At 35.8% G+C, this 25,741-nt stretch overlaps 2 protein-coding genes across 4 annotated transcripts; one reads left to right on the top strand and one right to left on the bottom strand.

Annotated features, from left to right (window-relative positions):
- The first annotated feature begins 1,302 nt into the window (after positions 1 to 1,302).
- On the top strand, positions 1,303 to 18,767 carry LOC132176028 (pre-mRNA-splicing factor ATP-dependent RNA helicase DEAH1). Of its 2 annotated transcripts, none has more exons than XM_059588138.2 (28): positions 1,303 to 1,663; positions 2,424 to 2,525; positions 2,606 to 2,736; positions 2,887 to 3,099; positions 3,214 to 3,285; positions 3,751 to 3,837; positions 4,406 to 4,439; positions 4,595 to 4,649; positions 4,847 to 4,906; positions 5,064 to 5,135; positions 6,036 to 6,099; positions 9,695 to 9,774; positions 9,955 to 10,022; positions 10,117 to 10,174; positions 10,348 to 10,405; positions 10,499 to 10,567; positions 11,064 to 11,132; positions 11,357 to 11,446; positions 11,887 to 11,973; positions 12,444 to 12,559; positions 12,640 to 12,706; positions 13,444 to 14,484; positions 14,818 to 14,880; positions 15,268 to 15,391; positions 15,490 to 15,590; positions 16,483 to 16,545; positions 16,652 to 16,724; positions 18,285 to 18,767. In XM_059588138.2, exons 2-28 carry the CDS (start codon positions 2,426 to 2,428, stop codon positions 18,326 to 18,328), a joined length of 3,159 nt encoding a protein of 1,052 aa, XP_059444121.2. In that variant the 5' UTR covers positions 1,303 to 1,663; positions 2,424 to 2,425; the 3' UTR covers positions 18,329 to 18,767. The 2 variants fall into 2 exon arrangements, with proteins under 2 accessions (XP_059444121.2, XP_059444120.2); XM_059588137.2 differs by having other exon boundaries at positions 2,421 to 2,525.
- A 1,176-nt stretch (positions 18,768 to 19,943) lies between these two features.
- LOC132176029 (UDP-glucose 6-dehydrogenase 5) lies at positions 19,944 to 23,568 on the bottom strand. Of its 2 annotated transcripts, none has more exons than XM_059588139.2 (2): positions 23,465 to 23,568; positions 19,944 to 21,555 (listed from the first exon to the last, which is right to left on the bottom strand). In XM_059588139.2, the coding sequence occupies exon 2, from the start codon at positions 21,544 to 21,546 to the stop codon at positions 20,104 to 20,106; it is 1,443 nt and encodes a 480-aa protein (XP_059444122.2). In that variant the 5' UTR covers positions 21,547 to 21,555; positions 23,465 to 23,568; the 3' UTR covers positions 19,944 to 20,103. The 2 variants fall into 2 exon arrangements, with proteins under 2 accessions (XP_059444122.2, XP_059444123.2); XM_059588140.2 differs by lacking the exon at positions 23,465 to 23,568 and adding an exon at positions 22,639 to 22,720.
- Positions 23,569 to 25,741: the final 2,173 nt, after the last annotated feature.

Genomic DNA, 25,741 nt, shown 5'->3' with positions numbered 1-25,741 from the left:
CCACCCCCAAAAACATCTTGGGGTGCCCGACCACCCCATTAATGAGACGGGGGTGGCTCAAAAATGGCTCGGGGGTGGCCGATCCACCCCCTGGTGGGTGGCCGGACCATCCCCAGTTACTTAGGGGTGGTCCGGCACCCCTTATGCTTTTTTTTTTAATTATTTTTATTTTTTATTTTAATAAGGGTAATTTTGTCATTTGTTAGCATTGGGGCATATTGTCAATTTTTTGTAATTTGAGGGGCATATTATCGCAATTGATAGTTTAAGAGGAGGTTGTCAATGAGATGATAGTTTGAGGGTATTAAGTAGACTTTATCTATAATTTAATATGATCTAATTAAATCATTAATCATATAATTTAATTTATGAAATCATATGATCATATTCATTTTTGTTGAAAACCATATGATCATATTCATAATTTAAGTATTACCATTATATGATCTAACATAAACATATGATCATGAGATTCATGACATTATTATTTTTTTAAAGACGAAATTTGACCACCTGATCTATTATTTTAAAATATCGGATGGTCAAAGATCTGATATTTTTTTTTAATGATCGGATGGTCAGATTTTGATCATAACATATAATTTTTTTATTATAAAAGATCCTATTAGATTGGAATAGTGTTATGGAGCCAAACAAATGAATTTTAAACTAACGTGAAAAATGTTTTTAAATTAAAAAAAAAACACAATTATCTCTCTCTTCTCTGCCAATTACAATCTGTCACGTCAGTTTAAAATTTTTTATAAATTCATTTGTTTGATTATCTAAAACTACTCATGACAATTTTTTTTTTTAGAATGGACAGTAGATGTTAATCTGACCATTGATTTAATTTTTTTAATGATGGGAATTCGGACCGTCAGATCTTCATCACATTAGACGGTTAGATTGAAATATGACAGTTTGATAAAAATATTTATTAACTAATTTTAAGTTGCAAATTCAAACGGTTGTAGGATATGTTATTTTGATTTTTTGAGGTAGACGACTCCGTCTGAAACTTTTTAGTACACCGCGGGAGATGGATTTTTTCAGTGCGTTGGGGTTTTGAGATTTGGGAATTTTGATGATGGGTAGCTCTTCGCCGGAGAAGTGGGTGTATCGTCGTCAGCGGTGCTCGGCGTTAATGATCTCCGGTGGCCGGCCGTAAGTGAGGGGAAAGGGAAGAGGGAAGAGGTGAAGGGGAAAGAGAGAGAGAGAGAGACAAGCTTTTTTCATCCCCAATTTCTCCTAAAATTTTAAAACTTTTTTTCTTAAAGGTCCAGACGTGGCACAAGGCCACGTTGGATTGGGCGGACGCTGGGACTACAACTGTCTGGCGTATAGTTATCCGTGAAATAGGACTCCCACTAGTGGAGAAACCAAACACCACCTCTACCCCAATAAAAAACAATCCAACCCTCCAAGCTTCGAAGCACCACGCCAGACCCACCGCCGGTATCACAGTGACACCAGAAACAGCCTCACCACGCACGGCTTCTTCGCACAGCGTCACACTATCGCTACCAGACCGCCGCTACCGGATAGAACGCCGCCAGATCGTCACCAGCACCCACCGGAGTAGCGCCGATCTCCCACTGCACACGTCGACGGCAGCCAACATTCAGTCTGAGCAACCCAACCACCACAGGCAGCGCTACAGGTAACGGCTGAGAAATATCCCACTGCCACACACCAGCACCACACACGGCACTGCAATCCTCCACCGTTACACTACACTGCACATCGAAACCTCCCAAGAAAGCACTGCTCTGATACCAGATGGTAATCAACTAAAATCAGAGAAAATCAAAAGGATAATAGAGAAATAAAATATATAACCACTTCGAGGGGTCTGTCCTCCACAGATTGCTTATAGCAATTGATTGAAATTGTAATTCGATGAATAGCCTAAAGACACTTGCATTACAAATCCTAGTATTTAGTAACGGCTTTCTGGTTAATTTCACCAACTTTGTGTTTCATTGCTCGGACTATTGAACTTCGAATTTTACTTTCTGTGAATCTGTTTGGTGGTTGCATGGAATAGTTGAAGTAGCTAGAATTTTTTAATTGACGTTTGGTTGCTGAGAAAAATGAGGATAGAGAAAAGAAAATTTACTGATAACCTTTTTTGTGTGCTGGTTTCTGAAATTGACGTGAGATCCACATTCATTACTGCCGTAGCTCAGCTGAAGAGTGAAGGTTTTATTTTTCTCAGGTCCGTATAGAATCAATTTTAATTCAAAATATTTCAGGAAGCAGATAGGACACGAGCAATCAAAACTTTAAGTTTCTTTTACATTTCTGGCCGTTTTCTCGGCAACGAAATTTGATTTTGATGATTTTTGGTACTTTTATTTTGTAACCGTTTTAAAAGCTGGAACCATTGATCTGATTTGGTTGCTTATTCATTGCAGTAGAAATGGGGAGTGAAAATAATTTGAAGACATGGGTATCTGATAAGCTGATGTCGCTGCTGGGATATTCTCAACCCACAGTCGTTCAGTATATTATCGGACTGGGTAAGTACAATTCACCTTTGAAAGCACTTACACGATTGTGGTTAGCACTCTATCTAATGGGGATGTTGCTTTTGTTGCAGCTAAGCAAGCAACGTCACCAGCTGATGTGGAGGGCAAGCTGGTGGAATTTGGTTTGTCTTCATCAAGTGAAACCCGTGCATTTGCTGCAGAAATCTTAAGTAGAGTGCCTCGTAAAGCATCTGGTGAGAATGTGAGTTTTCTTATTTGAGATTTCGGGAATGCACAGACTTACAGGTTTTACAACCAGCTGCTAATTTTTCTTTCCTGTGTTAATTTTTCATTCTTCACACATGCATCTAATATTTGTTGCTCTTCTCACTCTACTTGTTATCTGTAACAGCATTATCAAAAACAAGAGAGGGAAGCTGCTATGTTGGCAAGGAAGCAGAAGACTTATGCAATTTTGGATGCTGATGATGATGAAGACAATGATGTTGGGGGAAATGTTGATCATAGGTCTTCCGTTGCAGATGCTTCTGAAACCAGAAAAGTAGATTCCCATAAAAAACGTTTCAGGAAGAAGATTGAAAGTCAAGAAGATGAAGATGATGAGGTATGTCTATACCTAACTGGTAGGTTTTTTTTTTTTTGTTTCCTTTTGGAAAATACTGAGAATGCTTATCCTAATGACACATTACTCTTGCTTTGCCTTAATGCAATGCTGTAGGTAATTCCACGAGGGGCAGCAGAGAGACAGGTTAAAAGACGAACTTCTGGTGATGAAGATGATGGTTCAGAGGTATTTTGTTATCCTTAAATGTGGATGCTTTTATTTCTACATGTCTTGCCTTTGTTACACTGCAGTTCACTGACAGTAGAAGGCTGAGTTATAATGGAGAATACTTGTTTCATTTTTTTCGGATAATTTATAATGGACAAGACCAACCACGCATATGGGCTTCATCAATTGATTCACTTCTTTAATACTTTTAAGCTTTTAGCTGGTGTTCTCATTTATTGATTTTGTCAGCTTGCTATATAATAGTAGGATCCTTTTGGTGCGACTGGATGCTGACATGTTCAACAATATCTGATCTTTAATATGATTTCTTGAATACATACATGGTTTCGTTGATTATACTATTGTGTACCTCATTAAAGTTTGTACCCATGTTTTTCTAAACATCAATTTTATTGAGGAAAAGCATCCTTGTTTCCACTGTCCCAAATTTAAATTATGGCCTGTGTTTCTACTGTTGTGCAGTCAGAAGAAGAAAGGTTGCGTGACCAAAGAGAGAGGGAGCAATTGGAGCTAAATATAAGGGAACGGGATGCAGCAGGGACGCGGAAGGTACACAATTACATCAAAATTTTTAATTTGATCTGTTACTTTTAGCTGTTGTCAAATGATATGCTTGGACCTTTTTGAGTTATGTCTCGTCGGTCCAAAGCATCATGGTTTATGCTACCAATGCATCTGTAAATCATTGATTGATACCCATGTGCATACAAATGCAGCTAAGTGGTAGCTGCATGCCTGAGCTTGCCATCAGAAGCAAATCAATCTGTCTTGTCCATGTAACATAGGATATGACACACAGTCCTTTAAGAAATATAGAATACCTGAAAACTGTGGTTTCTTTTGGACTTCACACATGCGCCATATATTTGGATATGGGCTGGGCCTGGATCAGTTCATATCTGCAGTATGGAAATGGTCCCCAGATTTGGATTTCACAGCACCTGCATGCATGTAGGTACATATAAATTAAACAAAATTTATGCATGTACATATTCATCATACATATGTACATACATGACGCCCGTATAATCTCTTACAAAATGCTTTATTTGTTAATTTTGATGTTACTGATATTGCTTTTTTTGTTTTTGTTTTTTTCTTTCTAATTTCTTAACAGTTAACAGAACCAAAGTTATCACGAAGGGAGGAAGGTATAGCATTTGAGAGCTCTGCATGATTATTAACTTTTCAATCCATAAATAGGTTCATAGTTGCAGACACACATATTTACATGTGTGCATGTGTATTCAATCAAATATTGCAAAGCCCTGGTACGCTCAGTTTGATTTATTTTATTGTATAACAGAAGAGGCAATGAGGAGATCTGATGCTTTGGAGCAAAATGGCCTTGAAACCTTAAGGTTAGTCATTATATGTATCATTTGATTTGGTTCCTGATGTGTGTATTATCATTCCCATTTTACCTTACTTATATTCAGAAGTACTAAAATCCAGTGACGGATCTTATGTATATTCTATCTGTTGCACCATTTGGTATTCCTATTTTATCTGCTTGATAGCAATAAAACTAATCATCTTTTTCTTGCCCCTGGTTCAGAAAAGTTTCAAGACAAGAATATTTGAAGAAAAGAGAACAGAAGAAACTGGAGGAGTTAAGGTATGCTGGATTTATATGTTGCTCTAACTTTAGTTCAGCTGTGTGCTGCAGCTTCTGCTTTTCAATGATTTTCCCACTGGGAACAAAGAAGAAGAATAATGGCAATAGTTATAGGTGAGTTTTCTTAATAATTTCTGATTATTTGGCTCCATGTCAGAGATGATATAGAAGATGAGCAATATCTATTTGATGGCGTGAAGCTTACCGAAGCGGAAAATCGCGAGTTAAGGTAATTTGTCTCTCAATTTTTATTTTTTATTTTTTGGATTAGTAATGTAATTTGTCTCTTACTGCTATGCATATTTTCTGTACTAATCATTTACTTCTGCATATTCTGAGTTTATGAGCTATTCATTTTTTCATTTAACTATTTATCCTTTAAGTAGAATGTCAAACCGGTATGTGTCTGATGCAATTGGTTGGTATATACTTTTTAATTTTTTGAAGAGTATATCTGTGCTGGATGTTGGAACTTTATGATGTGATGTTATATTAACTTGCATGCCCCCACCCCCCCCCCCCCCCCCCCCCCCCCCCAAAAAAAAAAAAGAAATGCACTTGGTACTCTTGTGAAATGAGTTTTGATGTAATAAAGTTTACCTCATCGACTTTGGTTTAGTCTGAAGAAGTTATTCCATAATTTGATAACCACCTGTTCCACATCTTTTTATTTTCTTCTCCCTGTTATTTTGTAAAAAAGGAAAAATTTACACTGATCATATTATTCAAATAAAATTTCAAATTGTTGGTCTCTGATTCCAGACATTGTCATTGCTTAGTTCTTCTGAGCACTCTCGAATGACTACCATGGTTGAATGCAGAAAGATGGTGAACGACTTGAGGAATTCCCCTTTTTGTTGTAATTTGATACATGTGGTACATTTTGTTGAACCATGTCTTTGACAATTAACTATAATTACCCTGTTTTCTGAGTATCCACGTGAGATAAGCTTTTGTACTTGTACATCTTGTATGCGGAAGAGCTATGTAACTTCATAATTTCAATTGGAGCAAAGTGATAGTTTGAAGCTCAAAATCCCTGTCATTAGGCTCTGAAGCAATGTTTTACCCACATAATTTCTGGAAACTGGGTTGATGAAAAAATTTTGTGGATTTTATATTTCTCTAGGTACAAGAAGGAAATATACGAGCTTGTGAAGAAGCGGTCAGAGGATGCTGACAATACAAGTGAGGTAATCAACAATTCCATTAAGGCATTGTTGGCAGGTCCATTAAATTCATTCATTCTTCAGCTTAATTGTTTATTGTTATGTTAATTGCTTTTGTAGCTACTTATGATAAAACAATTGCTTTTATAGCTACTTTGAATACTAACTGTTAGCAGGTGACATTTTTCCAAATGTTGCAAATAGTTAAAGTAGAGGAATTGTGGATCAATGTCAAACCATAAGTATTTTTCTGCCTCTCATTCACTTCAGGATCTTTTGAAAAGATGATTGTTTGACAATTAGAACCTAGATGACCATAAATAGGACCTAAATGGTTACTCTTTTAGCTCTAGGCATTGCAGAAACTCTGAGCCATTAAATATTGTATTCCCATTCCTGATGTTCCTTATTTGAATATTTCCAGGGAGGTTATTATCCTCAGAACAGAATGGTTCTGAGTAGGCCTTTTAATTTTCTAACTTCCCCCAGCATTGGCAATTTCCTGCTTGATACATTTCTAAAACAAATTGACGGATATTAGGAGCCTGAACAACTTTAGGGTTTTGTGATAAGGGGTACATTTCTATTGCTAGAGAGTCTAGGGAAGGTGTTTGAAAGAGAAAAGCTTTCTAGAAATGCATATTTCCTCTTTTCTCTCTGTTCAGATCATAACCTGTTTGGGCTTAAAATTTGGTCGCATGGCAGGAGGGTTTTTTCGCCTTGTTTCTTGGGAATTGCAGAAAATGATGTAAAATAGGTCTGCAAGTCTTCATCCTTAATCTGAGTATATCTGGGCCCTCCAGATAGTCATTATAATTCCAATGTGGCTACATCAATTTCTTTTTGTTCATCAATGGAATAAACATTATAGAAGGAAAAAGTAAATGCAGTTAATTGCGTCCATGTTATAATTTTTTATTTATTTATTTTTTATATAATTGTTGAGAAAATAAGTGGGCTAATTTTCATGTTCTATACCCATACTTTCATTTATTATTTATAAAGGAGATTACACTTTAAAGATAGACACAGTCTATCATAATTTCTAAACAAGATAGGCTACTAAAAGCGTCAAATAAGATTAAACTACTTACCATCAGTGGTGGTGGTTCAGTGGCTTCAAGGAAATCCCCAAAGTAGTTGGGTGTGTACTAGGGTAAGAGTTCGATTCCCGAAATGAGAATCCTTAATCATATTAATATTAATTGCCTTGAATCCCACCGATGCCCCAAATGGGGCTTGGTTAGGCTATAGTTCAATTGGACTTGAGGGAATACCTGCGGTTCCTTCTGTCCCACCCCCTCTTGTTCGGCTCCTAGCAAGCTGGTGCTACTAGCGGTCATGCCCAGGTAGAATAGCTACAACTGGTTTCCCTCTCTCTTTTTCGAAAAAAAAAAAGAAAAAGATTAAACTACTTATTCTAACACTCCCCCCCCAAGTTGGAGAGTACATATCATTTGAGGTGGGAGATGACTCTAAGATCAAATTTTGGAATGACAAGTGGTGTGGAAATCAAGCCCTCAATGAAGCTTTTTCCAGTTTTGTATAGTATAAGTCACGTCAAGGATGCCTCAGTAGCATATTATTTTGGAGGTTTCTAGTGGCTCCATCGATGGAAGGTAAGCTTTTATTAGAGCGGCTCATAATTGGGAGGTGGAAGTCTTTGCTTCGTTCTTCAATTTATTGTATTCCTCTAGAACAGGTCAGGGAGGTGAAGAGAAGCTTTGTTGGGTCCCTTCAAAGAGGGGGTTGTTCGATGTTAGATCGTTCTATAACGTCCTTGTCCCCCATGATGGTACTCCTTTCCCTTGAAAGTGTATCTGGCAAAATAAGGTCCCCCTGAGAGTGGCGTTCTTTGCTTAGTCGGTTGTCTTAGGGAAAATTCTCACCATGGATAACCTTAGAAAGCGGCATGTCATTGTGGTGGACTAGTGTTGTGTGTGTAAAAGATGTGGAAAGTCTGTGGATCATCTTTTTCGACAATGAGATTGCTAGTGCCTTATGGAGTGGTTGATTTGTTTGCTTGTTGGAGAGGGTGGAGTGGCAATCCCTAGAGTACAACAGTGTGGAAGATGATTCTGTCATGTTTTTTTTGGTGTATTCGGAGGGAAAGAAATGATAGGAGTTTTGAAGATTATGAGAGAACGATGGTGGATTTAAAGTTCTTTTTCAATACACTTTCCACTTGGCAGCTGCTTTAGACTTTCCTTGCTTTATTTTCATGATTTTTTTTACCTTTATTTTTTATTTTTTCTTTCTAGTTAGGCGTTCCTCTTCTATACTTCCTATAAACCTGAGTGTGCCTTTTGCGCCTTTTAATGATGTTTCGATTATTTCGTCAACTCATAGAAAGGAAGTGTGTGTTCATTGAAACAAATTATTTATATAAAAAGAAAACTCTGTGAACTGACTTTATCAAAAAGAACAAAAGAGTGGGAAAAAGAAGAGGAAAAGAAGTGTGTCTGTGAGGATATGTGAAGAGGAATTGAGGTGGGGTGGATGAGGGCAAAAAAGACAATTTATTTATTTTCTTTGAAGAAGGCTTTGATACCATGTTGAGAAAATAAGTGGGCTAATTTCATGTTCTATACACACATTTTCATTTATTATTTTTAGAGGAGATTGCTCACTTTAAGATAAACACAAAGTTTACCAACAAGATGCATTTTATCATAACTCCTAAGCAAGATAGGCTACTAAAGCAGTCAGATAATGTTGAACTATTTATTCTGACTGAGACTATTTTTTCTGAGTTCAATGTCTCATACCTGGATGGGAGTTTTTTAAAGCTTGCATTCATTTTTAAATCTCTTAGTATTAGATATTTTCCTCCATACTTCTGTTAGTTTTTTTTGATGTTTTGGGAAGTATCAGTTTCTCTTTGTCACATTTGGACAGAAAGATTGTATCTATGCTCATATATGTATTTATGATTGTTAGCAAGTCTGTAAACATGAATATATATACATACTAATGCAAGCACATGGCATGTGCCTTTATGCTTGTAAAAGGTCACATTGGTTTATTCTTGAGTTTATTTACAATTACCATGTATTAAGCAAATGATATTGCTGTTCAACCTCAACACCAATCATATATAATAAACTTCTGTAAAAGAACTATAGATTTCACAAGATCATATGGTCATTTATTTCTAATGATCATTTATTTCTAATGAAGATGTTCTATGTTTTAATATTTTGATTCTCGGTATAGGTTAATACAAAATCCAATGCATAGGTTGAAAAAGAGAGTTGACTGCAGTGGGTAAAAGATGGTTGAATAAGATAAATTTGTTCCATCAAAGATATTTGCCTGATATGTAGGTTACAAGTATACTTTTATGAGGTGTTAGAATATTACATTTAAATAGTGAGTTTGTTTTTTCTTTTCTTGATATTACCATGATATATATTACTAGTATGCTAAGGTGACCTGCTCCTAGAAGAGTTTTCTAAATATATTATCCTCCTGGTGCAAATGAACTCCATGAAAAATATGAAACAATGAGTGAATGCATTCTGTCGTATCTTCTGCCTATATGTGTTTCTTGTTCTTATTATATGTTGGTGTCATTAACCAATTATGTGCTATACTTCTTCATTCTTTGAGAGTGCAGTACAGGATGCCTGAAGCCTATGATCAGGACGGTGGTGTTAATCAGGAAAAGAGATTTTCCGTGGCTTTGCAGCGTTACAGGTGAGTTTACACTGGAAAGGAAGGAGGCAGAGATGTTTACAATCACCACATACATCGCGCACACACACACACATGCATACTATCCGCATTTCCTCTGGCACAACTGGCATATGAATCTATTTTCTGGAAATACTTCATGCTCTGTCTTGTTAACTTTTTAAAACGTATTGTGCCTTATAGGGATCCAACTGCTGCGGAAAAAATGAATCCTTTTGCAGAACAAGAGGCTTGGGAGGAGCATCAAATTGGTAAGCTGTTGTTGAAATTGCTTTATTTAAATTTATCTTTTAATCAAAATTCTTCTTTGTTCAGTATTCTAATTCTAAAGTCATCATCTTGCAGGGAAGGCAACGTTGAAATATGGTTCAAAAAATAAAAAGCAAATATCTGATGACTATCAGTATGTTTATTCAGTCTCTCCACTCTATTACATCTTTTTGATTAATCTTCTTTACATGTTGGTTGGATTTTTACTGATATCTCAGATTGCTTTTTGATATTTTGTCATAGTTTCCTTCTGTGTTTAAATGAGCATGCATATGATTTGCACCTGTTGTTTCTTTTCATGTTCAGGTTTGTGTTTGAGGATCAGATTGATTTTATCAAAGCATCGGTTATGGATGGTGACAATGTATATCTTTTAACTTCATTTATTATAGCATGACAGTTCCTCTCTGATTTTGTGGTAAAAATTTTATCTGCATCTCACTTTCTTTTTTCACAGATTGTTGATGAAGAGTCCACTGAGTTGCTTGAGAAGTCTATGGCAAAATCAGCTTTGGAGAAGCTTCAGGTTTGCATTCCATAGTCAATTTTATTTTTGCAGGAGGTTTCATATACTTCCCCCTCGAATTATCAGGATTGAAATATACTATTTTAAGCATGTTGCAAGCTTGGGCAATAGATATTATATAGGGAAAGACACAAATGCTTCTGAGGTAAGTTAGAAGGAAGAATATTTAAAATAATGAGACATTCCTGAAGAGACTGAATAGAATATTAATTAAACAAAATATCATTGTGAAAGTTTCAGAAGATTGTGGAAGTTTAATTTACTCTAGTTGCCCAAACAACATGGAAAGACAGCAAAATTCTTGTTTTATGATAAGTTAGAAAGTTTATCACTTAAAAAAAAAGGCACATATATCTTCGAAGTTTCTGAAAATTGAGTGGCATTAATACTATGTCTAGATGTCTGTTGGAGATGTATTTATTTATCTTTGAATGACATTAATGTGAGAAGTTTTTGCTATGCATTTTACTTATGGTTTGTCTTTCTGTTAATTCAGGAGGACAGAAAAACATTACCTATATTTCCATATCGGGATGAATTGCTCAAAGCTGTTGATGATCACCAGGTTTCTATTTCTCCTGGTTACATCTAGTAATGAATTTTTTCAAACATGTTGCTAATGAACTTTTTTGCACTTATATTTATATTCTGCACTAACTATTGAGAATTTTCATGTTGTATTATGTGTTTGCATAGACACACACAAACCCAAATATGAAATATGTAACCTGGATGTTATTCAAGGTGTAAACTTGTTTCTCATGATGTTGATTCTCTTTTTTTTTGTAGGTTCTTGTCATTGTTGGTGAAACGGGTTCCGGGAAGACTACACAGATACCCCAATATCTTCATGAAGCTGGATATACAAAGCGTGGAAAGGTGTGTTTCTTTTAGGCTTATAACATGTTTGTTATGGCAGATACGAAAGAAAATCCTCTTGTTTTTTCCTCAATACTAATTGCTGTCACCTTCTTGTGAAAGATTTGGATGGATAGTTGGAGGCAATGTTACCAAGCCCATTTTATATGCGCATAAGACACACACATGCATCCCACCCACAGAATATAATTCTATTTCTTATAATATTTGCCAATTTGAACCCCATAAATATCAATGGGAAACAAGATATTTAGTTAGGATTTCTGTAATAAAACGTTCTTGTCCTATGATCTGCAACATCCTGACTTAAATCATAATTACTCCCCCTGGTTGCCTATGCATACTAAATCTAGAAGAATCCTGTGTTCAAGGGAGAAGGTTTGGTTAGTTGAAAATATGGAAGTCAGTTTAGGCTTTAATTGTGATTTTGTCCTTTACAGATTGGATGTACACAGCCACGAAGGGTCGCTGCCATGAGTGTTGCTGCCCGAGTTTCTCAAGAAATGGGTGTCAAACTTGGCCATGAGGTATGCTGCCTTCGATGCTGTACTCTGGTTTGTTTTAGATAGCTTGCCGTTATTCCGTTTTTAGCACTGGTTAGTTTTGTCAATATAATGAATATTTTTGTTACTGTATGTGTGCCTTTTCATTTAATGGAATGTGTGGTACCTCTTTGCACATCTTGATTCTGATATGGGATTGGCTGCTATACGGATGTTTCTGACATAGAGCAACCAGATATGGAAGGATTGGCATTTTATGTCTTGGAAATTTTGCATCTTTTGTATCAATTTATCAAACTTCTTGGGATTGAAATATTACTGTTATTCCCATTTTATGATCTTTTTAGAGATGTTCTTTCTGTTTCTTATTTATGCTAAAATGTTGCAATAGACATTATGGTTGATGTAATCTGATTTCCTTTGTATTTGGATTTTGCAAACTGTATAATTTTCTTCTGTCGAAGGCCAACAGTAATGATTTATTTCATCTGTAGGTTGGCTATTCCATCCGTTTTGAAGATTGCACTTCAGAAAAGACTGTTCTTAAATATATGACAGATGGGATGTTGTTGAGAGAATTCCTTGGTGAGCCAGATCTGGCAAGCTACAGGTGAGATGTTTTTTAGAGTCAGATTTATGGTTTAGTTGGATTTCTTGCGCTGGTTCACTTAGTGTCTGCAAAATTTTCAGTGTGGTGATGGTGGATGAGGCCCACGAAAGAACTCTCTCAACTGATATTCTATTTGGATTAGTCAAGGTAAGCAGAAACCTTTAAATTAAAACAGTTTCTATTTTGTGGTTTTTCTTTTTCAATATAAGTGCATTAGTTGGTGGACCGTGGGGTCATTTTTCATATTATAAGTTAGCATTCCTGCAGTTAGGTGTCTGTGGGTTTGTTAATGTTTTGGTGAATCCAACCTGATTTATCTCCTATTGGTATAATAACCTGGTGGGTTGAAGTTTCAGTTGTTTGATCCCTTTAAATAGTTGATGATGTGTTAAGTGATTTGTGAAACACCTTTTTCTTTTATTTAAACATGATATATAAAAAAAAATATATTTTCGTCCTGCCTTATGAGGGAAATAAATTATTGGAGTTTTGAGGACCCTGAATGGACAGTTGAGGAATTAAAGTATTTTTTCTTCAAGACTCTTTACCATTGGACATCTGCCTTTGATTTAAATATTTCTAGCTATCATGTTTTTTTTTTTTTTTTTCAATCTTTTTTCTTTTTCTAGCTAGGCACATTTTAATAAATTTAATAAATTGTGATTACTTATAAAAACTATATTTATTCATGCCATCTGATGGTTTTAGATTTGGAGACTGCTTTAATATGGAACCCATAAGATCACCCACTCTCATATCAGTAAGATGTACTGGAGGTGTTTTGTTTCATTTGAAATTGTCAAATACCTTTCGATTAGGACTCAATCTGGTATTTATTGTCCTTTTGTTTACATTCTAACTACTTGTGCTCTTGTATATAACAGGATATTTCTCGATTTCGTCCTGACCTTAAGTTGCTCATCTCCAGTGCAACACTTGATGCAGAGAAATTTAGTGATTATTTTGATTCAGCTCCAATCTTTAAGATTCCAGGGAGGCGATATCCTGTTGAAATACACTACACCAAAGCTCCAGAAGCTGATTACTTGGATGCGGCCATAGTTACTGTTCTCCAAATTCATGTGACACAAGAAGCTGGAGATATATTGGTTTTCTTCACTGGTCAAGAAGAGATTGAAACAGCGGAAGAAATTTTAAAGCACAGGACAAGGGGCCTAGGGACAAAGATTGCTGAGCTGATTATCTGTCCCATATATGCAAACCTACCGACTGAGCTCCAAGCAAAAATATTTGAACCCACTCCTGAAGGAGCACGGAAGGTCGTTCTGGCAACAAATATAGCTGAAACCTCCTTGACTATTGATGGAATCAAATACGTAATTGATCCAGGCTTCTGTAAAATGAAATCCTATAATCCAAGGACTGGGATGGAGTCGTTGCTGGTTGCTCCTATTTCCAAAGCATCAGCTAATCAGAGGGCAGGTCGATCTGGACGAACAGGTCCTGGAAAATGCTTCCGATTATATACTGCCTACAATTATTACAACGATTTGGAAGATAATACAGTGCCAGAAATACAAAGGACGAACCTTGCAAATGTTGTCCTTACACTCAAGAGCCTTGGTATCCATGACTTGTTAAATTTTGATTTTATGGACCCACCGCCATCTGAAGCATTATTAAAAGCCCTGGAACTACTCTTTGCACTGAGTGCATTAAATAAACTAGGTGAGTTGACTAAAGTGGGTAGACGGATGGCAGAGTTCCCCCTTGATCCCATGCTATCTAAAATGATAGTGGCTTCTGATAAGTTCAAGTGCTCCGATGAGATCATTTCCATTGCAGCTATGCTTTCTGTTGGAAACTCAATATTCTACCGTCCTAAGGATAAACAAGTTCATGCCGACAATGCGCGGTTGAATTTTCATACTGGAAATGTTGGGGACCACATTGCATTGCTAAAGGTTCTTTAATAATGGTTTTTTCTTGGTGTTCTTTTGTGCACAGAGCTTATACAGCTCTACATTTTCACTGACATGATAGACATGTTCAGTGATTTGAATTGTATAAGTTTCTTTTGCTTGAGATCTTTGAAATTATAAGACAAATGGATTTCCAGGTGCGGACAGATAGTAATGTTCATTGTAGTGATGTACACAATAAGCTGTTCTGGCTGAATTTTCAGTAGTAATCAAAAGAATAGATTTGTTGTAGTACTGTATTATATTTTATGAGCCTAATAATGAGTTGCCATCTTGGAGTATGGTGATTGACCTATTTGTTATTTTTTTATTCAGGTCTACAGTTCATGGAAGGAGACAAATTACTCAACACAATGGTGTTATGAAAATTATATACAGGTATGGTTTGAACAACAATTCCTTTTTTTGGTTGTATTTATCTTAGTAGTGCTGATATTCATAAAATCTATTGGCTGCATACATGCCACCAGGTGCGAAGGCCTTGAGAAATACAAGCTCCTTTTCTCCCCTACTCTTTTAATGTTGAGCTCAAATTTTAGTTTTGTTATTTATTTTTGTTTGTTTACGATTGATGTGTTTGGTGAAGATTGCAAACTTAGCTCTCTGTTATCTTAGTTTTTGTGGTTATCAATTATAGGATTATGTTGACTGCATACCTTATTCACATTCTTATCCAGGCTTAAATCATAATTAATTGTGTGGTTGTTTTCTTTTGCTCAAGAGTGCTCTTAATGTTCTTCGTAATTTCAATTTCATTGTTTGCAGGTTAGGAGTATGAAGCGTGCAAGGGATGTGCGAGATCAGCTTGAAGGGCTCTTGGAAAGGGTTGAAATTGAACTAACCTCAGAACCCAATGAATTAGACGCTATAAAAAAAGCTATAACATCTGGTACATCTATGGTTACACTTTGCTTGCAATGATTAGGAAGTAAAAACGATTCTCTTTTGTATTCATTGTTGAAATTAATTCTATATTTCTCCTTTCAGGTTTTTTCCCACACTCTGCAAGGCTACAAAAGAATGGATCTTATCGGACAGTAAAACATCCACAGACTGTTCACATACACCCTAGCTCAGGCCTGTCACAGGTAAGCTATTTGTGCTTCATTAATAATTGATGATGTTTATGGTGGGAGAGCTTATGATTGCCTAGTGTGAAGTGCATTTATGTGGTCAATGAGATGCTTGCATTACATCTATAATTCTGTTAGAAGTATATGCTTATTCTATATAGTCTAATCAGGTGATATATGGTTGGAGGATGTTGATTTAAAAAATTAGATTGTTACAAGGGTTTACAGACATCAGGATAATAAAGGGGAAAAGGTGATTTTTGTTAGAGGTTTCAAATAAGGTTTGTTGTTAGTCTGAAAGTTGGAGTAATTCCAGTTTGGCCTGTTTCTCATTTAAAAATATCGATTATTCTGGATGCAAAATCTGAAGGAAGATGAGATGTAGGAGGGTTGGTAATTACATTCACACGTAGATTTTGATTCTTCTCAATGGAGTTGGTGCTTACAGTGATGTGTAGATGCAGAATGTTATATAATTCATCGAAAAAAAGAGAATGGTTGTTATACTAATTGTACTATTTTTGTCTTCAACTTTGTAATGAGCTGTTGAACTGCCTTGCCCTTGTTTTCATTCTCCAACTGGGTTTCTGGGCTTCCATATTACAATATAAATTGAAATGTTAAATAAAATGTGTTTTCCATTAGTAGGGGGTTTCTCTTGTATACTTTTTTTTATATTAGACTTGTGCATTTCTGCACTTTCTAATGAGATTTGAATTACTTATCAAAAAGGTCCGTTTTTAAACCTGATGTGATCTCTGGGGTATGACTGGAGTGGACTTGGAGCCAGTTCGCAGTCCGACCAGTCAAGTCCTTTTCATAAAAATGATTTGTATGCTTTAGAGGAAATTCAAGTGATATGATGTTGCACAGTGCTTATGTTCTTTTACATCTTTTTCACCTTTAGGTCCTTCCGAGATGGGTTGTATACCATGAGTTGGTACTCACGACCAAGGAATATATGAGACAGGTAAGTGTTATCCTCCCTCAAACCATTTGATTCAAGTCAGTTTTCCTGTGTGCTGGTTTGATATATTTTTGCTACCATAAGTAAAACTGAGAATTTTGAATTGCAGGTAACAGAACTAAAGCCGGAGTGGTTGGTGGAAATAGCCCCACACTATTACCAGCTTAAGGATGTTGAAGAATGTACTCTCTCTCTCTCTCTCTCTCTCTCTCTCTCTCTGTGTGTGTGCATGTATGTGCGCGTGTTTAGATACAAGTCTCCTGCCTGAAGTAGGGATAAGTGCCTCCCCCTTTTAATCTTCAACGCTTCCAATATTGTTGAGGACCTTTGGTTGAATTACTCCACCTTATATTCTGATGTTGTTAAGGATAAAAAGAATAAAATCAGGTTGCCTATGGATGCATGCCGGGTGATTAAATATTGGAATGATTAGATTTTTTCAGACTGTTTGGACCTTCTTGTAGATGTAAAGTAATTCCAATGCCGCATGCCTGTTATTAATAATTGTCATTATTATAATTTCTAATCTCTGTTATGGTGATTTCGTATGGGTGGTGGCTCCTCTTCTGCATTGATAACTTTTTAGTGGATTGAAATTAAATGCAATGACTTACCGAAAAAAGTATTAAACATGGTTTTTATACATTCCATGGAATGTCAAACATGCCCAAAATCTTTCTTTGTAAAAACCACTAGTCTGATGGCTTTTACATGGAAATTTTCCTTGTAGGTGTAGAACCATCCATATTGATATTAATTATCTGATTTAACCTTGCTTAGCATTTCACCGGATCTAGTTAGCTGTTTGGACGTCATATGACTTTTGTATTATCCTATCTGTCATTGGAAGACAAAACTTATCTATGCTAACTGTTCAAGAAATATAATAGACTTCAAGAATGACACTGACTGGGATTAAGCTATGCACCTTTACTGAATACTAATGTGTAGATGGATCACCTTCATGTGGAGAAGTGATAGTTTCCTGAGTTGTTGAAACTTTATGTGCCTTATTATGCTTGTAAGGCTAAATAATTTGGTAATCATTTAAGATTTTTAACATGCAAACTTCCATCCTATTTTGTTTCTAAAATTGAAATTGAAAATTTGCAACTGGGTTATGGATCAAGTGTGATTTTTTACTGCAGCTACTGACTAGAGAGTACTTGAAACCAAATTAGAACTTTTTAAGAACAGAAAAATAGAAGTAAATAAAATGCACTTTGAAGTTTAAAGAAACAATAATCAGAACTTAATAATAAAGACAAAATTTACCTGGGCACAATGGAGTCCTTTATAATGGCATATATTATTATATTTGTGTGAATGAAGGATAAAATACATTCTTTTCTTTTCCTTTTTTATTGACCTAATCTGCATTTTTCTTTTCAAGTTATTGAGAAAGCAGTAGTATATCTGAATGAAGTTTGCATAATTTTTGTCAAAGCATGTATGTACTTTATGTAAGGCTAGATGAATTGATTCATTGAAGGAAGACTTTTTTACTGGGAAATATCTTTTGTAGCATTGTCGAGACAGGATTGATATCTGGCCATCATTTTGAATGTTGATCTCTACAGTTTTAGGTTGATTTATGGTATTAAATAATTGTACAACTGCTTGATGCATGGTGTTAAAGTTGTGGTTCCTTTTCAATTTTAATGTTCAACAAACAAATAGCAAGACAACTTTTCTTATATCATTTAGTTGCCAGAATTGCTAACATATATTATTTGTGACAGCGGTTACAAAGAAAAAGCCTCGTGGAGAAGGGCGTGCATCGTAGGACTCGGAGCTGGCCACAAGTCTGGGAAAGGAGATTGCATATGCTTTAGCAAAGAAGATGATAACTGTATATACATCTGATGGATTTTTGGGCTAAAGGTGATCACAGACACTTCAATAGAGGAAATGGTGATTTGTAACTACAATTTTGTATATCTAGAATTCCTGCATTTTCTGAAAATGTAGAACTCAGCGGACTTCCCACCCTCTGGTTAGTATCTAACCACTCTCTCATGCATTTGGGTCTGGGGCTTTGTACAATACTCAATTTTTTTATATCATTATATTCTTTACAAAGAAATCCCAGTGTATTGATCCCATGATTTTGCGGTAGAGCTTACTTAACCCAGTGTAGAATTTAGTTAAGAAGAGCTGCTTGTAAGACATTGTGTAATGCTATAATTCAAGATTAATATATCTTATTTCCTAGCTTTATTTTTTGTATCTTGTGTTTGAGGTACTGTTGAAGTGAACTCAGATTTCAGCAGCCTAGGTGTAATTCTGCTCAAGTTTCGACATACGTATGAGAAGACTTATTGATATTGCTATCATATCTGTGTTTTTAGTTCAAGGTGGATTTCATTTCACTCTTGTTAGTGTTGTTTGGGAGTTGATATGTGTTTTGCTGTACATTATTTTGCGTCTTCTTGAAGTCCCATCTTTTGAAGTGACCTTTGAACATGACTCAGCCTAACAATAGTGGACTCTTGTAGTTGGGTCTTTTTTTTCTTTTTTTTCTAATTAAAAAGGCGAGAATGGGCGACCAGTGTAATTTCCCCCTTGGGTGTGACCATCGAGGTTCCCATCCGCTGTGAAATGTTCAGTTTGAGCTATAACTACTGTCTGGAAAAACGAGTCCGTCATCACAGCTCTACCAAAGTGCAAGTTGGTAAAGCCCCTTTTTACTAGTATTTGGTTCACAGACTATTACCGCAAGCGGGTTCAAACTCGTGACCACTAGGAAGAAAGGAGAGAAGGAATTGAACCTTATCCTCTGTTGCTTTACCAACTCATAGTTGGGTCTGTTAAAGTCAGCTTTTGCTGTCCTACCAATTTTTTCAGCCAAACAATGGCCAATTCTGGTTTGTTGTGCAAATGTGTTGCGACTTTTCCACCATTGTTACTCGAGCTTTTGCCGCGTTTTTTATGCCGAGTGTAGTCTCTCAAACTCTACTATGCACATTCTGTATCATGCCCGTTTCCTGAAAGTGGTGAGACTATTGATGAATTAGTAATGTTAGTTTTTCAATTTAGCATTTGCTGCCCTACCAATATTTCTGCCAAACTGTGGTCGACTCTGTCCAAATGTGTAGCGATTTCTCCTTCACTCTTATTACTTGTGTTTTTGCAGAGTTGTCGATGTTGATTGCTGTCTCTCAGGCTCTATTATGCACATTTTGTATCGTTTACTGAAATTGGTGAGATTGTTCATTGATCAACTGGAACTAACATTTTCTGTTCCTTTCCTTTAGAAATCCTGGCAATCAAGATTGCATACACCAATGGGCTTCAATAAAAACAGGAAATGATGCAGGCTAAGGTAGTTGGAACCATTAATATGTTAAAGTCCTTCCCAACATGAATATAATACGCAAGATTGACAACTCAACAAGAAATAAAACATAAATTTTGGTCTATTATTTCAAAACAGCAAATTAAGCAACAGAAATATCTGTTCTAAGGTTTCCAAAGTGAAACGACAGAAATACCATTACATAATTGTAATGCCACACGGAATAACAGGTGAAAGAAAAGAACAATGAGTGCAGATTCATCTTATGCGACAGCAGGCATGTCCTTGAGCCATGGGTCCAATGGCTTCCCAATTGAGTAGACAATGAATCCTATATCCCTCAGCTTCTTAACATCCACAATATTTCTGCCATCAAACACAAATGCTGGTTTCTGCATATTATCAAAGATCCTTTGGAAATCAAGGCTCTTGAACTCATCCCACTCAGTTAGAATGCAGATTCCGTGAGATTCCTTGGTGGCCTCATAAGCGTCCCAAGCTATGCTCACTTGCTTCACTGTATTGGGACTCATAGGCTGGAGATGAACTGGGTGATCCCAATCAAACTTGTTTGATGAGAGATCCCTTTGTATCTGATCCTCAGTGACTTGTGGGTCATATATGCTCAGCCGTGCTTTATCCCCCAATAGCCCTTTGCACACGTCGATTGCCGGCGTTTCCCTTGTGTCCCCGGTATCCTTCTTGAAGGCAAACCCTAGTATGGCAATCTTTTTACCAGACACTGTGTTGAACATTGAAGAGACAACCCTTTTCACAAACCGGTTTTTTTGGTGGTCATTCACCTTTATCACTTGTTTCCAGTAGTTGGCAACTTCGGGCAAGCCATTGCACTCACAGATATAGACCAAGTTGAGTATGTCCTTTTGAAAGCAAGATCCTCCAAAACCGACACTAGCAGTAAGGAACTTGGGTCCAATTCTGGTGTCCTTACCAACGGCATCGGAAACCTGTGCAACATCTGCCCCAGTTGCCTCGCAGAGAGCTGACATGGCATTGACGGATGAAATTCTCTGAGCCAAAAAAGCATTGGCAGCTAACTTGGATAGCTCTGCTGACCAGAGGTTGGTTGTGATGATCTTGTCTTCAGGCACCCAATGAGCATATACATGTTTTAATGCTTGAATTGCCCTTTGACCCTCAGGAGTTTCTCTCCCTCCGATGAGAACCCGGTCAGGATTAAAAAGGTCCTGAATAGCAGTTCCTTCGGCAAGAAATTCTGGGTTTGAGAGAATTTGATAGTTGATGCCCTTGCTATTGAAGGCAAGTATCTTTTCAATTGCCTCGGCTGTTTTCACTGGAACAGTTGACTTCTCAACAACAATTTTGTTTGATGTTGAAACATTAGCAATCATCCTGGCTGCACTCTCCCAATATGTCAGGTCTGCAGCTTTGCCGGCTCCGAGGCCCCGAGTTTTCGTCGGGGTGTTAACCGAGACAAAGATTATGTCTGCTTCAGAGACATGTTTTTCCACATCAGTGTTGAAAAATAGGTTCTTTCCCCTGCACTGCTTCACTATTTGTTCAAGACCTGGCTCATAAATGGGGAGCTGATCACTGTTCCAGGCCGTGATACGAGAGACAGAGATGTCAACAACAACCACTTCAATTGATGGGCACTTGAGTGCAATGACTGCCATGGTAGGACCTCCAACATACCCAGCTCCAATGCAGCAAATCTTCACCATTTTTAAAACCTGAAAGAATTTTTTTGAGTCACATGGAATATATCAAAATAAGCCTTCTTTGCATAAGCTAACTTTTATACACTACAAAGCATGAGCACCATTACACTCATTTCTATTCATAGTCATTTACATTGGGGTCCCCTCACAAATCACAAGTGTCAAAAAGCCGCTTAATTTGATTCAACAGCAATTGAATTGAATTGTAGAGTATGGGTTGGAACCTGCTGAAGAAGGTCGTATTTTTCTATATAATTGTTACGAACCTGAATATTAAGCCCGAGATAAATTAAGTAGGATTCTTAGAGGAAACCAAGGGTTTGGAAAATAAATTTCTCTTTATATTTTTATTAGCAATCAAGCCATTTTTAAAGACTTACAACCAACAGTAAGACTCTTAATATAAGACAACTTACAATCAAAGACTCCTATTGGTAACCATACTGAGACATCTAAGAAAATGACCTTTATTTGACAATTACTAACTCCAGAAAACTGAAATTTTAATGAATGGACAGTAACAGTAACAGTAACAGTAGTAGGCACAAATGGATCTGGACAAACTGAAAGAAAAAGCTAGGGCTTGGTGGTTGGATACAGCCCTCTTAAATTACCATTTGTTTTTTCTTAAAGAGCCCCATCCGTTAGATGAGGGTGTTAAATTCGACCAATAATAATAATATATAAAAAAAAAAAAAAAAAAAATCTCAAATGATAAAAATTCCTTCCAAATAAAAAATATGAAAAAAGGAACTTGAGGTGATAAATGGTAAATGGTAATCCACTTTAAGGTGATGGCGACCCTAAAGTGTTTGAAAGTTGAGGTGGTAAATGGTAAATGGTCCTATATAGGCAATGAAGAGGCTAGTCCTGTATGAAGAAAACTCCCAATGGTCCCAACAAACAAAAACCCAGTAATTTTTAGACACTAATTTAGATTGAAAGATAACACACAAGCATCAACAAGAAGCAAAAATATTTAAGCAAGCATGCACAGATTGGCGACATTAGGAAAAACTAAGAACAATAAAACAACATTCAACCAAACATAATTCACACAAACTTAATTATGTCTCAAACCGTAAGAATTAATACCTTAATTGTATCTTCTTATAAACTTCAACACAAGGACCCAGAAAGAAGAGAGAAGAACAGCAACTATAATGGAGAGAGAGAGAGAGAGGAGTAGATGAAAGGAAGGAAGCAAAAACCTCCTTAAATACTTGCTCCAAAGCCAATCTAAGACGAACGCATTAAATTAATTTTGTACTTTCACAAACCAAAGCAAAGTCGTCAGATTTAAAATGTTCTCCCGGAACGTTCAACACGTTTCCAAGAGCAGCTTTCAGTGAGAAACAAGGGATCAATTTCCGCCACCCACTTTCAATTTCAAGACAAAAGTTGTTTATATATCAATGTTCTCACTAAACCATTAACCATAATACAAATGGTTCTCACTAAACCATTAACGACCATAATACAAATGGTTGGCTCATACCAGACAAAAGTTTTTTATATATCAATGTTCTCACTAAACCATTAACGACCATAATACAAATGGTTGGCTCATACCAGAAAACCCAAAAGAAAAATATATATTTTTACGAGAAATTATCAAGATACACATCAACCCATTACACATAATAATCTTTTAGTTATTGCTAATTTCCATCTCATCTCGTGGTCGTGGGCATATGAAATGGGGATTTAACGGCGCACAAAAATTTTACCGGTTGGAGTAAAAATGAATTTGCAAGGCACGGAAACAACGTGCTTGTGCTGTAGAAACGGCGTTTCAGTGACATGGAAGCCACGAGATGAGCACGTACAGAATATTTTTTTTTTTAAAAAAAAGAAGTGGCATTTAGAGTTAGAGAGAGCTTGATTTTAAAGGAAGCAGTGCAGGTTAACGTGTTGATACCTGCGAAAATGCACACAAATCAGCACCAAAAGACGTTGATGGAAAAGCGTGAAGTATACTACAATTCTACCAAATTATATATATATATAGAGAGAGAGAGAGAGAGAGAGGGAATATGATCCCCTGCAATTTCTTGTAGGTTCTAAAATTATGAAATTTAAGTATAAAATTATTAAATGGTTTGGAAAATTTCGACGTATGTTATTGATAGGAATCGGTTTTTACTTTTTATGTTGTGAAAAAACTTTGATTCAAAAACTGTATTTTGGTTTTATGAAGAAAAAAAAAAGGTGTATGCAAAATTAAAGTGAAGAAGAAGTCTTTTGAGAGAGGATTTTTTTTTTTTTTTTTACTCTCATGGTAACATGACATATTTTTAATCGGTGGCATTTTTCAAACTTTTCGTAATTTAGAATATATATATTGGCTTAAGAGTTAAGTTTGGCTCCCTATAAAAAATAAGTTTGACTCCTCATTCATATTTTAGCCCCTCTAGATGAAAAATCTTAGCTTCGTGATTCGTCCTTAGGTGGCTATCTCAATCTATGATGGGTAGTCTCTCCTCATTGTGGGGTGGTCGTCAGGCTCAATGCTTAGGCAAATTAGGCAATTGCCTAAGGTCCCAATAAAAATAAGGCCCCAAATAACTGTAATATAATTAAGTTTCATTTTATAAAAAACGAAAAAACAATTAGAGCCTCAATTATGATAAAAGTTAGTCAATTGTCTTTAATTAAGGCCTCAATTATGGTAAACAAATATGACAAAAAAGTTAGTAAGTGCTCTTTAATTAAGGCTCCAATTACTGTAAACATAAATACAAAGAATTAAATTTCAAGATATTAAGACTTTAAAGTTACATTAATTGCACTCTTAAAGCAGTTAAATTCTACATAAAATAAAATTTTAAAAAAATATAAAATATATATATATATAGCTCAACACAATATGACAAAGTTTTCCTCCAAACTGAGTTGAATAAATTTCCTTCAGCCTAGTCTATAAAAGTGACATATGTCATTTTTTTAATAACATGTGAGATACACATATTTTTTTAATAAAATTTATTTCAACTTTGTCCCTATTATCAAAAAAATATGTGCATCTCATATGTTCAAGGGACACATGTCACTTTTTTAGACTAGATTGGAGGAAGAAAACTTTGTTCTGACATTTGTTGAAATTAAATGTCTCCTAACAAAAATGAATTTTGCAAGTCATTAAAAAAAAAAAAAAAAATTAAGGGTAAAAGTAAAAAGGAATGATTTAAAATTAAAATTATTCAATTAAATATTTAAATAAATAAAAAGGTTCTACTTAAATTTGTCGCCTAAGGTTTTGAAATCTATTAAGTCGGCTATGGTAGCCGTCCTTCTATGTGAGGGGCAAACCCCTCTTCTACGAGGGGGACGGCGTCCCTTCACATAGGGCCGATTGCCTGACCCTCTCTATAAAATGCAATTTTCTTTTATTGAAGTGTAACTGTCTCTTTAGAAAGGTCAACCCACTCTATGATAATGATAGAGTTATAGTTACGTATTTCTTTTATGGTTGTAAGCTTAATTAAAGACCCTTCAATGTGGAATTTGGTCAAACTAACATTTAAATGGGACGGCGTCCCTTCACATAGGGCCGATTGCCCGACCCTCTCTATAAAATGCAATTTTCTTTTATTAAGGTATAATTATCTCTTTAGAAAGGACACCCCTCTCTATGATAATGATAGAGTTATAGTTAAGTATTTCTTTCATGGTTGTAAACTTAATTAAAGACCCTTCAATGTGGAATTTGGTCAAACTAGCATTTAAATGGCTTTTAATAAAAATAAATAAATATCTTTACTTCAACCCTAAAAGCTGTTCTCAGCCCTTCTTCTCATAAGACAGTTTTGAGATGAATATTTGGTTTTTTTTTTTTTTTTTCTCTCTTTCTTCACAAACCAAAAGGAATTTTTAATCCTATAATCCCTATGAACCTCACATAATTTCCAATAATGACGATTAGTCATTTTTCACTCTCCTTTCTCACTATAATATGTTTAGTTACCTTTTGGGCGGAAGCAAGGCTTCGTCCTCCCAAAATTTTGTCCTTCAAAATAATATTTGTGTTCCTCTTTAATTTTTTTTTTTTTTTGCAACATTAAAAAATAAAAAATAAAATTTCAAATACCCCCATTTATTTAATTTCCTTTCATATTCTACTTGGCTCTTAACCAAAAACTCAATTTGGTTTGGAACTCTGAGTGGTTATTTTAAGTGGTTATTCTGTAGAGTGGTT

The sequence above is a fragment of the Corylus avellana genome, chromosome 3 (assembly GCF_965113065.1).
Source record: "Corylus avellana chromosome 3, dhCorAvel1.hap1.2, whole genome shotgun sequence".
Taxonomy (NCBI): domain Eukaryota; kingdom Viridiplantae; phylum Streptophyta; class Magnoliopsida; order Fagales; family Betulaceae; genus Corylus; species Corylus avellana.
Note: the sequence above shows the minus strand (reverse complement) of the source record. Positions and strands in the feature narration are given on the sequence as shown.